The sequence below is a fragment of the Accipiter gentilis genome, chromosome 6 (genome assembly GCF_929443795.1).
Source record: "Accipiter gentilis chromosome 6, bAccGen1.1, whole genome shotgun sequence".
NCBI classification, from domain to species: Eukaryota; Metazoa; Chordata; class Aves; order Accipitriformes; family Accipitridae; genus Astur; species Astur gentilis.
Window position 1 is genome coordinate 38661055 of NC_064885.1, and position 15852 is coordinate 38676906.

At 46.0% G+C, this 15852-nt stretch overlaps 1 protein-coding gene across 5 annotated transcripts in view; it reads left to right on the forward strand.

The window, feature by feature from the left end:
- PLD1 (phospholipase D1) overlaps positions 1-15852 on the forward strand; it is a 74616-nt gene that overhangs the window by 31560 nt on the left and 27204 nt on the right. For all 5 annotated transcript variants that reach the window (XM_049803978.1, XM_049803981.1, XM_049803979.1 and 2 more), the window contains 7 exons: positions 4358-4416; positions 4925-5017; positions 7646-7798; positions 8511-8660; positions 9929-10012; positions 11863-11944; positions 14987-15097. In XM_049803978.1, the coding sequence (XP_049659935.1) occupies positions 4358-4416; positions 4925-5017; positions 7646-7798; positions 8511-8660; positions 9929-10012; positions 11863-11944; positions 14987-15097 (732 nt within the window). The remainder of the gene's footprint in view (positions 1-4357; positions 4417-4924; positions 5018-7645; positions 7799-8510; positions 8661-9928; positions 10013-11862; positions 11945-14986; positions 15098-15852) is intronic.

Below are 15852 nucleotides of genomic sequence, written 5' to 3' on the forward strand. Positions count from 1 at the left end.
ACACTGACAAATGCTGCAACTGTCTTCATCTTGGAGCACATTTCAACTCCTGTGTGTTCCTCATCAAATCAGTGTACTGAGGCGTTTTTTAAAACCCTAAATTCTTTACCAAGTCAGACATGGAGTTGCAATGGCAAGCTGCGACCTGCCTGATGTGTAACCCTTGGTCCTTGTGAAGAGCCTGCCTGGGTCAATCGCATCACCTCGTACGTGCTTCTACATCTGACCTGAACAATTTAATTAAATTTCTTTTTTTCTTTTTTATTTCTTTTATTTTGCATTTGCGGCTAATTATTTGTCAGTGAGAGGATCACCACTTTATACGCTGTCTCGAGGAGGTGCCATGCACTTGGAGAGTTGAGCCTGCAAGTCAAGCTTGTAGCAGTTTGGCAGACCTGAAGTCACTGGTGGGTTGAGGATCAGGTCCACGGTGACCACGTTACATTGTAGGGGTTGTGCATCCTCCGGTCTTTCTAGGTGACGCTCCTGCAGGCTGTGGAAATAGAATGTCCTGAAGTGTTATCATTTAGAGATGTACCAAGTGTCCCTTGCTCTGACTGGGTAGCTCTGACTGATAAAAATTACAGCCTTCTCAAATTTCCTTTAATTTCTCAGCATTCATTGTAACAGAGTATTTTGTGTGGAGTTCACAAATAGATTGGTAGATGCATTGTATTTTGTGATCGGACCCGAGACTTCATAGCCTTTCGTTTTTTGGGTTTGTTTTTTTTCCTTTTGGCTATGTGACTTATGATTATATCTCATATCTTCTAGTCCTTTCCAAAAGCTTTTTATAGTACTTCTGGGCTGAAGTGCTTCAAGACAATTACCATTAAAATGAATGTTGTGGGAATCTGAGTGTGCTAATTGTCCACACTTTTTTCTGGGAAATGGAAATTAGGGGAATATAGCCCAAAAACATTAGGAAACAGGGACCATAGGCTTGACTGTATTCCATATAAAAATTTTATTAATTGGACCTTTGCATCACTTTTTTTGTATGAGCTGCAATAGTTGAAAGGTGCCTAAGCAAATAAAAAATAAGGTTTGGTTGAACTACAGTGCGTGTGTCTGTAACACTTTGCATGAGTTTATAGTGAGCGTAAAAACCTCATCTTAAAGTAGAAGCAGTACAATGTAAGAACCGCTCAGATATGCGAGAGTGACCGCCTTTTTGCCTCTGATATGGCATTTGGATTTGCAGACCATTGCAAAGGTCTCCACCCAACCATTCAGTATTTTTAGTTACTGCACTTGAACTTCAGCACATTTAATATTTTTTAAATTTGCATTTAGTATAACCCAATTTTTTTGTGTAAGAAATAGCTGGCATCTTTTGCTGAACAATATTATTCTGAAGAGTGGTATAATTTCATTTTTTATTGCTAGCCACAGCTGCTAATCAACTCTTTATGTTTTTTTTTTAACCCACTAAATTAAAAACAAGAGTCAAAATGAAAACACAGTGTGGAGCTGCTGCATTTTTTTTGTGAAATGCAGATGCTCTATGAAATTTTCGCTTCGATAAATCATGCGTGCTCAACATTGCTGGCAAAATGGGATGGTTTAAAACTGTGGCTCGTGCACCTTGCAGCTGGTTCTCCACCTTTCATAGCTTGTCTTTCTGCAGCTGATCACTCCCATCTGTTTTGTTGTTTGGGTTTTTTTCTTTTTATTGCTACAACAATGTCATTGAAACTACATTCTCTCGGCCTGTATCTCATACTTAAAATACTCTGCTGCGGATCGCTCTGAAACCAGAGCGGGATGCTGGCTCCCCAGGGAGGCAGCTGGGCAGCACAGGAATTCAGATGTGAAGGAGATGAAAGTGCCTCGCTACTCTGCGTTCCCCTCTCAGTTTTTCTGTGAATGACGAGCACCTCGGATGAAAGGCACCATAACAGTAAAAATAGCTAATGCAGCAATAATAATAATAATAAATCATTCCATCAGATATTTTCCACTGCGCTGAGGAATTTTCCTTTGAACTGGTGGAATTTATTTTTGGTTTGTTTTTTTTTTACAAACCAACGCTCCTAATTGGTACTGCTTGAGCAACGTGTTGGATGGGCTCCTGTCACCATTGTTGCCATTTCAAAGACTCCTTGGCTGAAGAGCAGATTGCTGCGCTGCCAGACAATCTTTCTTTCATTTTTATGTGGCAATAGTTCTGTTTCTGCAAGTAATTTTTCCTCCTGGTTTTTCTTTTTGCTTCTTTGAGGACAATTATTTCTCTGCATGCAATGCTTCTCAAACTGCTGCCAGTTTCCTGGCTGCAGCCAATGTTTTCAAAGGGTTTTGACGTTTGTGCAGGGGTTTTTTTTTGTGTGTGTGTGTGTGTGCCCACTGTGAGAGAGACATCTGGGTTTCTGACTCATCTGATGGGGAATGCCAGCCATTTTCTGAAGAAATGAAAACGGGATCCAGGGCAAAGAGCTGGCCTGAGACTTTGCTTGGGACCTCTGATAAGAGCTTGTAGGATACGCTGGGTTTTCAGATACTCCCCATCCTGCTCCAAGTGCCACTGCAAAAACAGCTGGAATGTTTCTAGATGACACCTGGTGCTTTTCCAGAATGTGTGGTGAGAGCAGCGATAGCAAGAGTGTTCGTAAAAGCACAGAACGACCCGTTCTAGCCACTTTTTGAAAACAGGCTGAAATCACCCCAAAATGAGGGCATTAATTTGCCTCTACTGAATAGAGGTTACTTTATGTCCTTGAGCTACTCGGAGGAGAACAACAGATCTTTTGTGCTTCTCTGTGACCTTATTGGTGTGAGAAGTTTGGGAAGGAGCAGCAGAGCTTGAGGAGGAGGAGGAAGGATCTTCTGTCCTGCTGCCGCAAAAATGACGGTGTTGGGAAAGGAGCCTGAGCCAGCCTCACCATAACTGCAATGTAGGCTTTTGCCCCAAATTTACTGATATTCTTTGTTACGTTAACATTTGAAAAATCTCCCGAAGCTTATGGGTCCACCCATGTCATTCCTGTGCAAAATCGGATTTTTGCCGCTGAGGACCCTGAGGTTGGCTTGCCGAAGAGGAGGTGATGGTGGCCACCTCGGAGGAGAAGCTGTTCCTTGGGTGCTGGCGCCTGAGCTGCGGTGGGACATGGGTGGGCACGGCCTGAAGCTGTCCCTGAGGCTGTCTCACGTTCCAGCCGCGGTCGGGAGCGTTGGGTTCAATCCCAGACTTTGGTCCTGGCGGGCTTCATCGCCAAAACCGGTGGTTAGAGGGTTCCCTCTGGCTTGCTGCCTGACCAAAGGGGAGAGCAACTCCTGCCCTTGCCCTGCCCTGAGCACCTTCCAGCACTTGGAGGGTTTTATGCAATAATAAATTAAAAGTGCCTGGATGCAGACAAGCCTCTGCCATGGAAGGCTGCTCCTGCCCAAGGCCTGTCCTGCACAAGATGCCCGAAGCAGGCATTTCTCCCTGCTAATGGGGCCCAGGGCTAATAACCAGCAGACAGTCAGGAATGTCCTGCTGTGCCAAGAAAAGCCTGCTTGGTTGCAATCGCCTGGTGTCCTATTTTTAGAGGTGAATGTAATCACGCTGTGCTTTCTCACCGGCTTTGCTTGTCATTACGTGCTTCTGCAATCTCTGGTGAAGCAGGGATGAGGCAGGTTGCTCGAATTTGAGATTGGCTGGTAAACCCGATAGGATGGCACGTGGGTTCCCCAGGCTGTGCCTGCTGTCGAGCTCTGTGTGGACCAGCAGAAGTCACGGAGAGTGTGTTTGAACTTGCTCTCCTCCTGCCCCACTGTGGCTTTCCTGATGGGTTTTTGGCTCCCGGGACCAGACGGAGCAGTGTGGTGCGTGTACGGCGCTGAGTGGGAGCGACCTGCTGCGATGGTCTGGGAGGATGCTCGTAGGTTGAAGGGGCCTGATCCCTACGTGGTGTGTGTCCATGGGGTAGGGGACTCAAAGGGAACAGGGTGCTCCCAGCCCTGGGAATGTGTGCTCATTCCCTTTCCAGCCTTTCTGTGAGGGTTACTAGAGGAAGGAGAGGATTCAGGCAACCAGCCAAGTTGACACAGACCCCCAAAGAGTGTCAAACTTGAGTCCTCATTTCAGCCAGTGATCCAGGAGGGAGGATACCGGTGGGACCCTGTGATACACTTGATTGTCCTGGTTGCCTGAAATGTGTTCTCCAAAGCACATTTAAAATAAATAAGCAAACAAACAAAAAACCCAACCAAACTACTTTTCTTGGTCTTCTTGAAGATGCTTAAGTGAATGTGGGTAACTCCTGCTCAGGATCTTCTGTAGGTTTTGTCTTTATGACAAGTCACTTCAATGAAGCAAAGTATTTTGTGGATTTCAGAGTATGAAAGATGGGGGAATCTTTTTCTCTTTCCCCAGATGGAATTCATTGGAGTAAGCCAGCTGTCATTCATCCACGACCTGGGACCGAAGGGCATGTGAGTTGAGCTGTGTCTTTGTGAGTTAGGATTCACCGAGAGCACAGCTTTATAAATAAATATTGTTCAAATTAATAGCTTTCCTTTCTCGCCAGTAACTGACTAGGGAATATTTTACCATCTGGATAGGAAAAATTATTAATGTTCAGACAGAAATGCTACAACTTTGGGGAATAATTTTGCGAGCGGGCTGCTTTGCGAGATGCAGGCTTGCAGGGTTTCTCCCCTTCCCTCCCTGCAATCTGCAGCCCACTTGCTCTTCTGCTTGTGCTATAAAACAGGGCTCTGTATTTCTTAAATATGCATGATTTCCTTCTGCGGGGTTATTTTGCCCTTCTTCCAGCTTTCAGGGCACGGTGCAGAGGCTGCTCGGGCACAGCTAGAGGTGGCAGGAGCCACCCCTGCGCACAGGGGCTGGAGGGTTCGGCAAGCATCCTCCACCTGAGAGCCCTCCTGCACCCCCAGGTGAGCCGTGCCACCCATCTTGACTGTGTTTCTGTCCTTGCAGAGAAGGGTTCATCATGAAGCGCTCCGGGGGCCACCGCATACCTGGCCTGAACTGCTGTGGCCAGGGAAGGATGTGCTACCGATGGTCCAAAAGGTACTGCTGGGGCAGGCGAAGGTGGCGATGCTATGTGCTCCTTGGGCACACGTACAAAAATCCTCATTTGTCTTTTTCTCCCCCAAAGTCTGTGAGGGAGAGACTTGCTTTTTACAAAAGTCATGGATTTTTCAGGTCAAAACAGCCCCTAGGCTATTCCCCCCATCACCCGCCTGTGTGGAGGAGGGTGGGTTTTTTTCTTCTGCTTTGGAGTTCACAGAAGGGACCTGTTGCTCCGGAGGAAAATTGGGATTTCCTGCAGCCCTGAGCTGGCAGAAATGGCAATAATCGCCCGGTCCGTGCCAGCTTTCCCTGCTGTGGGAGCACCCAGGGGCTCCGTGCCTTTGGGAGGGGGACACAGTTGGTGACAAAGCCCTGGCCAGATTTCAGCCTGGTTTTCTGAGCTTCCCTTCCTCAATTTACAAAAAGAAAGTCAACTAACTGAAACACTATCTGGATTGCTTTGGAGCTGGATTAAATCAGACGTGACCTGCAGCAGTAAGGAGCTCTGTTTGGTGCAATTAACCTTGGAATTCAATACGTCACCCCTTCCTTATTACTGCACGTGCTTAAATGTAGGTGTTTTCATCGGAGTTTTCACAATCCACCCTGTTCCCCTGTCCCTTCCTGCTGCAGACAGACATAATTTACTGTCCTCATCCCTTTACCTTCTGTGCTAGATCTCAGCGTTTCCTGGGGCTGCAGCGCAGTGAGGCGTGTGCTATGGAGGAATATGTGTGTTACCAGCTAGTGTCCAAAAAATGCAAGGGGTATTTCCTGGAGCTTGTCCTTCCCAGGCAAATATTTCCTTTTGAAAAGGCAAATAGCACATATCTGTCTTAGAACAACAATTTCTTGGTCTGTAAGAGCTTCCCTAAGCATTACCCACCTTTGGATTTTAGCATTGCCGATGGGCTGTCAGTTTTATCTTAAAAAATTCTGTTTTCCAACAAAACCTTTCTGCGTTCTTGTGAAGAAAAGGTCCTATTTCTTCATAGTCTTTCCAACATTTCTTAATGTAATTTTACAGAGATCTCTATAATGAGTGCACGAGGAGATGAAGATGTGACCTTCTTTCAGGTCAAATCATTAAATTGTCTCCAATTCTTTTTCCTCTTTTATGGACACCCCCCTGCCCCGCTTTTTCCTCTGATAGCCCTCAGTTAACTCTTCCCTATGTTATGCAGAGCTCAAGCTTTAGTGGGGACAGTAGCACATTCAGCTCTGATGGATCTCATTTTTTCTTTAGGGCATAAAAAGGAGATGGGAGAAGCGTTTGAGTGGGATTGTGTGCAGGGTAACACAAGAGGGGCACCAAATTCACGCCACGGCCTGCCGGGTCTGACAGAGTGTGCATCAAGAAATAAGCAAATAACAGTAACATTTCCCAGAGAAGGTTATTTAAGTGAAGGATTTTAGGACACGTCAAGCTGGGGGCAGACCACGGCCAGCCTTTTCCCACAACAGCTTTGCTGCAGGCGTTGGGATTTCTATACCCCAAATTCAGTTTGGTTGTTATAGGTTGGGTGTGTTATGGCCATGGGGGCTGTGGAAAGGGATGCGGAGTATGACAGCGGGGTGATGCTGTGAACAGGCACAGGCAGGACTTCTCAGGCATGCAGGGCTGCCTGGGAAAAACAGAACGGGGGACACTTGGAAATGCACCCCGTGGGATGTTTGGGAGTGGAATTATGGGCCAAATAGGGAGGGAAGGTGTTTCGGCACCTAATGAGAGGTGATGCTGTGATAACTCTTTCAGGGCCCTGAAAGAAAAGAAAAAAATATGGGATTTGGAAGTAGATGAGGAGCTGAGGCTGTTACTAAAGATACAGGAACGAACAGATTTTTGCAGTATTTTCTGTTGCTTTGTGTGTTTCTTAGTGCGCGGAAGAATGCGGCGAAGGTCTGGTGGTGGAGACCTGTGTGGGACAGAGGGGGCTGGTTACCCCAGCTACGCTGCAGGGGGAGAAAAAATTAGAAATGCCATTCACTCTAAAAAAAATGTGTTTTTTCCCAGAGTTGCCTTCAGGCTACGGTATTTATGTAAAACCTGCCGGTCATCTCTCCTCATGTGTTTCTAACAGGGTGCCTGTTGCTTGGCAATAAAACCTTTCCAAAATGCCTCGTTCATATATTTTGATGGGAATGAAAGTAATCCTAACATCGTAATTAATGTTAGAAATGTCAAGTAACTCCCATATAGCATACAAGCTGAATAAAAACCTGGGGTAGAGGAATCCTTGTTGCACCTTGCCTGGTGCTGGGGCACCTGGCTGGAAGGTTTGGGGGCGGGGAGGTTCTCATTGGTTTCGTTAGACAAGGAAACCTGTATTTCCAAAGACTTCTTTAAAAAGGAGTCATGCAAATAACTCTGAAAGTCTTATACTGAATTCAGACTCATTACCCAAGTTCATAAAATAGGCACTTTTCTGCTCAAGAAAACCATACCCTGGACTAGCCCCTGAAAAGAAATTTTACCATTTAGTTGAACGCTTTCCTTTCCCTGATGAATGATTTACACTTGTTTTGAAGGAAACACTTTTCCATTTTATTAGCTTTTTTGACGGCTCATGTTTTGAAGACTAGCATGGGTGAAACAGGAGTTACCTGCTTGCTGTGCCTGTACAGGTGGCTGGTGGTGAAGGACTCTTTCCTGCTGTACATGAAACCAGACTCGGGAGCCATTTCCTTTGTCCTGCTGGTAGATAAGGAATTCAACATCAAGATAGGCCAGAAAGAAACAGAAACTAAATACGGGTTGCAGATCGACAATCTCTCTAGGTAAGAAATACAGACTTTTATTTTGACCCTTTTTAGTTGGCCTTTGGGCTGGCGTGGGGCAGCTCAGCCTCCTGCAGGGCTCAGCGCCGGGCGGCTGCTGGTGTGTTTATACCTGCTGGGGATTTGGCCTGTTATGCTGATCTATTCCGATGTCTTAATGAGGCATTTGGGAGCCTCAGCTGCTGTTTGTCCATCCTTGCGGTTATTGCTCGGGCCTGGGGGCACGGTGCACCTTGAGTTGCACGGTCTGTTTTTGCAGCAATTGCTTATGATAATTTTCTAGGCGCTTTGTTCCTTTATGCTGCAAGCAGAGACGTGTCCTACATCCCAAATGGCATATTACCCGAAAGACATGCTAGACGGGATAAAGAGATACTTAATATTTTTATGGTAGCATACAGTATAAATTCATCTTTTAAAAAAATACAGTATTAGCTAGGTCCAACTCCCCTCCGAGTTAAGGTGATGCTATTAATTTAAATCTGGGGTATTATTTTTTTTTTAATGCTTGGCAGTGCAACACTGTGGTAGTCAGTCAGAGCAGCTCTGACGTATTCATTTGCAAACAAAACAGCAAAGCACCGTGCTTACTTTTTGCTCAAATAAAATGACCGATACAGGTACATTTATCAACACATGTAGACAGCAAGGAGCAGCCCAATTAAATGTACGTGGCTTCAGCATCCCGCCCCACGTGCCGTCTGTTTTACAGGTCGCTGATTTTGAAGTGCAACAGCTACAGACATGCCCAGTGGTGGAGGCAGGGCATAGACGAGTTCATTCGGAAACATGGCAAGGACTTCCTCACGGAGCACCGCTTCGGGTCCTACGCAGCTGTGCAGGAGAACACGCTGGCCAAATGGTGAGGACCGCGGCGAGGCTGCTGGCAACTCACGGTGCCTTGGGTGCCGCAACCTGCCCCGGCTCTGATGGATAGAGCTGGTGGCAGTTGGTAGCTGGAGGGACTGATGATAATTAGAGAAGTTGCAAAAAATGAGGCTTTCTTCGCCAGGAAAGGAATAGCTGTACTGGTGACAGGAGTGCTTTGATCCTGTTATGGCTTTGCATCACAGCTAATAGCATCAAGTTTCTCTGAATTCGAACACGTTGGGTATTATTGTAAGGTTAAAAATGGTATCTTGATGCACATGTAGTTGGCAGGATGCTTATGAGTTAAAACCAGTACTGCTCTTTCATTAAGATATTCCTGGCTTCAATTTTATCCCAGTTTCTGATTCTGGAAATGCTGTTCCCTTAGGGTTTAGGTCTTTGGGCTCTGGGTTATAAGCTCATGGTAATGTAGGTGCTATTGAAAACGTTTGCCTCTTTGGCTACTCCCTTCTCCATAGTTCCCTCCCAAAGCAGCTGTGCTGCAGCCTGTCCTGCCCATGCTCCTTTGCAACCGATGGTCTGGTCATGTCCTTCATGTTCTGAAATGCAAGATATGTCCTATGCATTACATTTGCAAGGCTGATTCTCATCCCATAAGCACAGCATTGCCCTTCCCGGCACCACGGATGTGTTCAGGTGCAAATGTCACTCATTGGGTTGAAGAGCAGCATCAGATTCAGGCCTTGCAGATTGGCTTTGCAATGAAAGAAAATCAGCAAATGCAAATTCCAGTGTAGTCTGAGGGTGCCTGGGCTTTATGCACACAGCAGTCCCACGAGAAATCCTCCCGTCTGTAACATAACCTAATTGCACTAAGCCATTCCCAGAAGCACCTCAAAAAATTGATTCTAGCTGGAAGCAAACCCTCACAGTGCTCTCACTGCAGCTTCTGCCTTGCAGCAAACGCTGCCCAAATAGTTTCTGTAAATCAAAGCAAACACCACTCTGCCATCCTTTCCTGAGAGCCAAACCTAGCTCACATGTCGGGCAAAACCCAAGAATATTGTGTGCAGTTGGCAGAAGGACCGAGTGGCACTTAATAATCTCTTATTGTGCTTTTTCATTAAGCTACTAATAGCAGCGTGAAATTCTCCCTGCATGTTGTCCCAGTTCTTGAAATTCTTTTGAGAAGAGAGCGTAAATGGCATTAAGACAGAACCCCATTGGTCTTCAGCTATGGACTTTGTTTAACGAAGGGGAAGGAAACCTAAAATCTATGCACTGTGTTTGCTTTTGCAGGTATGTAAATGCTAAATGGTACTTTGAAGATGTCGCAAATGCCATGGAAGCTGCTAAGGAAGAAATTTTCATCACAGATTGGTGGTTCGTACTTCTGTATTTGGATGTTGACCAGCTATCTCTCTTGGGACGTTCCCGACAATGCGGCACTGTTCGGAGGCCCTACAGTATGGCAGCTAGCCGTGCGGCCAGATGGTTTGGCAGCACACCCAAACATCTCCTTGTGTTGTATTCAAAGGCCTTTTCAGGAGGGTTGGCAGCAAAAGCACATGCTTGAAATCAACAGCTTGGTTGTCGCCTTCCAAGGAAAGGCCTGCAATTGCAGGAAGGCACCACCTGAATTGCAAGTGTTATGGCTTGAGGTGTTCATCGAGAGTGTAAATGGCTGCAGACCCGAGGGGCACGAATGTCTTTCAGTGTGTAAGGGAACGTGGACGCTCAACCACCTCCAGCAGTGTTCTTCCCATGGGATTCTGCATGGGATCCTCCTTTCAGCTCCTCCTCGCTGTCTTGGGAAGCCTCATGCCATCAATGAGAGCATTTATTTAGGGGGGGGGGGGGGGGGTGATTTTGCTCTGCTCTTAAATGGGCCAGACAACAGAGGGGAAGTTTTGTCACCCCTTCCGAGCTGCCTGGCTGCCTATGGACCTGGCTCTGCATGCTTCTTAACTAGTAAATCATCATGTTTATGCAGTGCCCTGGTTCCTGTTTGAGGCAGAAGAAGGGTGCTCTTGTAGACTCGGGACAGAGTTACTTGGCTGGATGCTGTTTGCGGCTGCCTGTGTCTTGCCTTTGCAGAGGTTAATCTGGCTGAACCAGCCTCGACCTTGGGGATGGAATGGTAGGGCAGGGTCCCAAGCCACAGCTCAGGTGTCTTCTTTAACGTTGGGCACATCTCTGTGCTCCTCTTTCTCCAGCAGTTAAAATGAACCTACTAATCCCCTGCCCGTAGGAACTGGGAGGATTAGTTCTTGGGTGGCAATTAGTAATGAGAAAACTAAATAGGGTGTCAGCATTTCCTGGGGTAAACCTGTTTCCTAACAGGACTGCAGATAATGAACATGGTTTAGTGGGCATGGTTAATGGTTAGACTCGATGATCTTGAAGGTCTTTTCCAACCTAAATGATTCTGTGATTCTATAAACCTAATGCTCCTGGATCCCCGTGCGCAACATCAGGTAGCAATGCAAGAGCATCTCATTTCAGACCCGTTGCTTCTTACTTGATGTTTTATTCAGGCAGTTGTTAATGTATCTTGGAATTCCAAAACTTACCTGGAACTTGGAGTTTAAGATAGAAATGCTGTTGCCAGAAGCATGTTTTTAGGGTATAGCAATATGCTTTATTCAAGCACAAGTTCCCATGTTCAGTACAAAAGTTAAGGAAGGAAATTCTGTCACCTTGCTTTGCAGGAGTTAGATGAGATTGTTTAATTATTCCTTGTAATCCTTAAAGCTATGAATCAATAAAATGTCCTGTTGAGAGATCATATTGCATTGTATTTAAGCAGCAAGGAAAATTCAGCACAAGTCTATGCTACTTAGCCTAAGTACCAGGAGAACTTAAATCTCACTCTTATTTATTTTTTATGTCTACAGATTTCTTTCAAATCTACCTTGGGGTTTTCTTTTGTTGCATCTTTCTTTCATAGATAGAGTCCAAGTTTTCCCATTTATACATGACTGTTAAGCTTGGTCTCACGGGCTGTTGAATATGAAGATGAATGTGCTGGACACATCCCCTGCCCTCTGTAATGTTCCGTTATTAAAAAACAAAGAGCGTGGTGTTGGGGAATGCATCACTCTGGGACATGAGTCTTCACATCCACTTTATACAAACTTTGATTTCTTTGCTTCCCAAGTTGATTATTGAGGGCAGTGCTTTGTTTTGCAGACTACATATGCTGTGTTTTTTCCACTCCTTTATTTTCTTAGGCTGAGCCCAGAAATCTTCATGAAACGACCCGTTGTGGAAGGAAATCGCTGGCGGCTGGACTGCATCCTCAAGCGGAAAGCAGTAAGTGAGCTCCAGCTGCAACCTTCACCTTGCCGAAAACCCTGTGTGTCCACCCAGTTGCAGGGTCATACTGGGACTGGAGCGTTTGCACCGTTTATTTTGTTAGGGATGAGAGGTAAAGCTGGCCAAGCCTCACTTCAGATGGCCTTGGAAAATGATGTGCTTTGATTTGCTCCCCCCGGTTTGGGTTTGGAAGAGCTCGGAGGCAGAAGGGTCCTCAGGTTTGGGTCACTTCAGCCTTGCGTTACGACTACCCCAGCTCCTGGTGGGGTCAAAGAGCTGTTGCTGACCGGTGCTCTCCTTGTGGCACATGTAATTTAGAGGTACAGGAAAGACTAAGCACTTTGTGGTGGCTCTTGGAAGGTGATTTGTGCACGACTCTGTCGTGCGGATCCTACCTGTCATTGCCACGTATTATGTGTCAACGCTGCAGCTTGCGGAGCTGAAACTGTGAAGGATACCGTCAGTCTGCCAAGAAAATTGGGATGTCGTTAGCAAAAAGTCACTTGGTGGCATCCAGAGGTTCACGCTATCTCACGATGGCTTTCTCATTGTGTTTTCCATACTTGATACATTGCATAGGTCCTTGCTACAACTAAACATGATTGTTGCTGTTCACCCACCATTCCTTGCTGTAGTAAAGAAGTGCCTGTTGACATTAAGCATCATCCCAGTGTCTCCCAGCCCCATTACCCCAGTTTAGCCCCTCTTGCCTTCGTTCTGCCCGGGCCATGCTGCCAAAAGCTCTTCATGCCATGGCTCTTTCACAGCTGCTACCACCAGTAATAGCAAATTTTAGTGGAGCATATAAGAAAGGCCAAAGCCTGAAAAGTTTTTGTGTTTTCTTATTATTATTTCCAAGGATAACTTATATGGTTAGAAAAGGCTTTATTTTGTTGGTAGCTGGCTCTCACCACTTGTATGTCTCCTGGTTTTCTTTGTTCCTACCCACACCTTTCTGTATTTTGCTGGCTCTTGTGGCCACTAAGACGAGGCAGATCATCTGTGTCCTCCCTGCCTGTCCCTTCTCGGGTAGAGACTCTGGTCATGAGGGTCCTGGTGCATTGCTGTGGAGAAGGGATGTGGGGAAAAGGGCTTCAGCAAAGTGTGAAAAAACCCACCCAGTGTACAAGCACAAGCAGCATCACATTCCCCAGAGCTGGATTGTGGTGTTCAGCTTGTTTACAAGGGGGTGATAAACATGACTCGGAGGCTTGGACTCCTATTTGCATTGCCATGTTATCCGAGCTGTTAAATGCTCCTGTTCAGTAAGCAAATGCTTGTATAAACTTGATAAGGCTTTTTCCCTTCTCTTTTAATTTCTCCTTCTCTGCTGTTCCTCCTGAACAGAAAAGCTCAGACCTGCTGTTGACCTGGTGCCTTTCCTGGCATCCGGTCAGGATTCCCGTGCAAAGCTCTGTGCTGTTGCACGCTCTCCTTTCTTGTGCAGCACTTTGAGATACGAGCAAGCAACTGCAACTATTAGCTCTGTTTCTCTTTTCTTTAAGCGTTTTCATCTCAGACAACAGTTTATTTTGCTGCTGGTTGTACTCTGCTTTCCAGTAACATGCCTGGCTCCAGACTATAGAGAACATGTTTCACGGAGCCAAGCGAGGCAGACAGAGAAACTGAGTGTGAGGTGTTTGTGAGCGTGGGTTGTACTTTGGTTGTTCTCCCAACCTGCGATAACACCGGTGCTAGAAATGGTAGCTTGTCCCGGTGAGTCAGGAAGGGAAGCGTGGCCAGGGAAGTCCCTTGGACTCTTGGTGTGGTAGAAGGGCAGGAGTCCAGGTGGACATGCTGAAATAGTTTTTGACTCCTTCCCCTTCCAAACCAGTTGTCATCACAGTCCTCACCCCTCCACATGCCGAGAAAAAAAAAAAAAAAATAGCTTTTTGTGACTGACTATTGTTGATTTGGAAGTAGTCTTGTTTTCTGGCAACTGGAAAACGTGGCCACAGGGCATGCTTGCTGGATGGAAGAATTCGGCTTTGTCGTGTTGACATGGATTTTCCTATGGCTATAAGTACCTTGTAAGAGTGAGGAGTGTTTTAAGTTTAGTTCCTGGAAATACTTGCCTGCTCTTTCGCTTGTGGCGTTTCTTTGGCGTGACAGGGCTGTCAGCAAGCTGGTGTCTAGATACAGGGGTAAGGCTGTCCTTTATGTATGTACAGTACTGCCTTGGACTTCTCTGGGTGCAGCGGAGAGCAGAATATCATCCACAATTTGGAGACTGCCTAAGCTCTCAGTAGCAGCTTTATGGGAATAGGAACTTAAAAAGCTGTGGAAAGTTTAGGTCCCAAGTTTAAGCTGCAAGCTCCACAGCAAGAATTTAAAACATGCTGATTTATGGTAACTGAAGGTGTCCCTGTGTGTGACCAGCAACTGCCGAGGTTTGGGAAGTACTTGGCAGTTTTGAAAGTGCTTTAACAAGTGTCCTTAGAAACCCTCCTGTGGATACCACTCTGGTCACAAAAAGCACCATCTCCTTGAGCACTGCTCATTGTATTCTAGGAGCTTGTTTAGCTCTACCAGCAGAAAGAACTTCTTTGCTGGTGTTGAGTTGGTTGCATCCTCTTGAGGAGAGGGATGACCGTATGACCGCACTGGTATCGTCCTGCAGAGGCTTTTAACTGTAGGCAAACCGCAGGGCAACACGAAGCAGTGGAATACTGAAGTTCAGTGGATGCATGCAACACCATTGTATGTGGAGTGAATCACGTTTGCAAAATCTTACCTCAAAGGACGTTTAAAAGGGGCTACTGTAAGAATAACCTGTTGATGGGCTTTGGCATAGCTCAGCTCTTCACACGTGAATCCAGGTACTGAGCCTTCCTCTGGAAGCTGAAGAGCTTTCCTGAGCAATGCTGTGAGGTCACCATGGTGGATCTGGAAGAGTGGAGTCAAGAACAAGTAACCTCAGCCTGCATTTCTGTCTGCAGGCACAACATGCTTAGTACCTACTAGCTTTTCCTCACTTCGGAAATGGACCGTATCCATTGACATACCTGCATACCTTGTGTTTCTTTTTATTTCTGACAGCAACAAGGAGTGAGAATTTTTGTTATGCTGTACAAAGAGGTGGAGCTTGCCCTAGGGATCAACAGTGAATACAGCAAGCGGACGCTTATGCGCCTCCATCCAAACATTAAGGTAACTGCACATTGGGCAGGTGTATGAAGGACATTTGCATTCATTTGTTCTTGATAGCTAGTGCTGACCCTCCGTGTATTTGGGTGTGAGCCAGAAGGAGAGCGTTTCCCACCGTTGCAGTGGGAATAGTCTGAGAAGACGTACCCATACAGTGATTACCACATCTGGCAACATCATTTCTTTAGGTTATAATTGAACACAAAATTGCTTAGTTTAGACTTGCCAAAGCAACTATTCATCTTATTCACAAGAAACATATTTCATGTGACGAGTTAGTGGGGTGACATCAAATGGAAAATTACAACTTGAGAATGTCTCATTTCAGCATTTCTGTTCATATATAGACGATGAGAGTCAACACTGGCTGTTTACATTCCCGTTGTAAATGAACAGCATTGCGCTGTCCTGTGCTGTTGCGCTGCTGCTCTGCCACCGAAAAGAGAATGAGCTGTGGCAAACGAACCAGTAGACAAGGCTAGATCCAGTCTCCTGAAATCAGAGACATATACATTTTAATGAGCAATAAGATATATGTTATGTGTAAGGGTGGCTAACAGACTGCTAGAATAATAGATTTATTGTCACTTGATCAGTCGTCACGGTGAAGGGAAGCATCCATTCACCATCATCTTCACAGCAAGGCTGGAAGGCGTAACTGGAAGATATGTGCTAGCTGTGTAACAGGTTTTGGGAGCAGCCAGGTGAAACTCTGTAGCTTTTCCCCCAGGCAGCTGGTCTAATGGCTATCCTCTAGA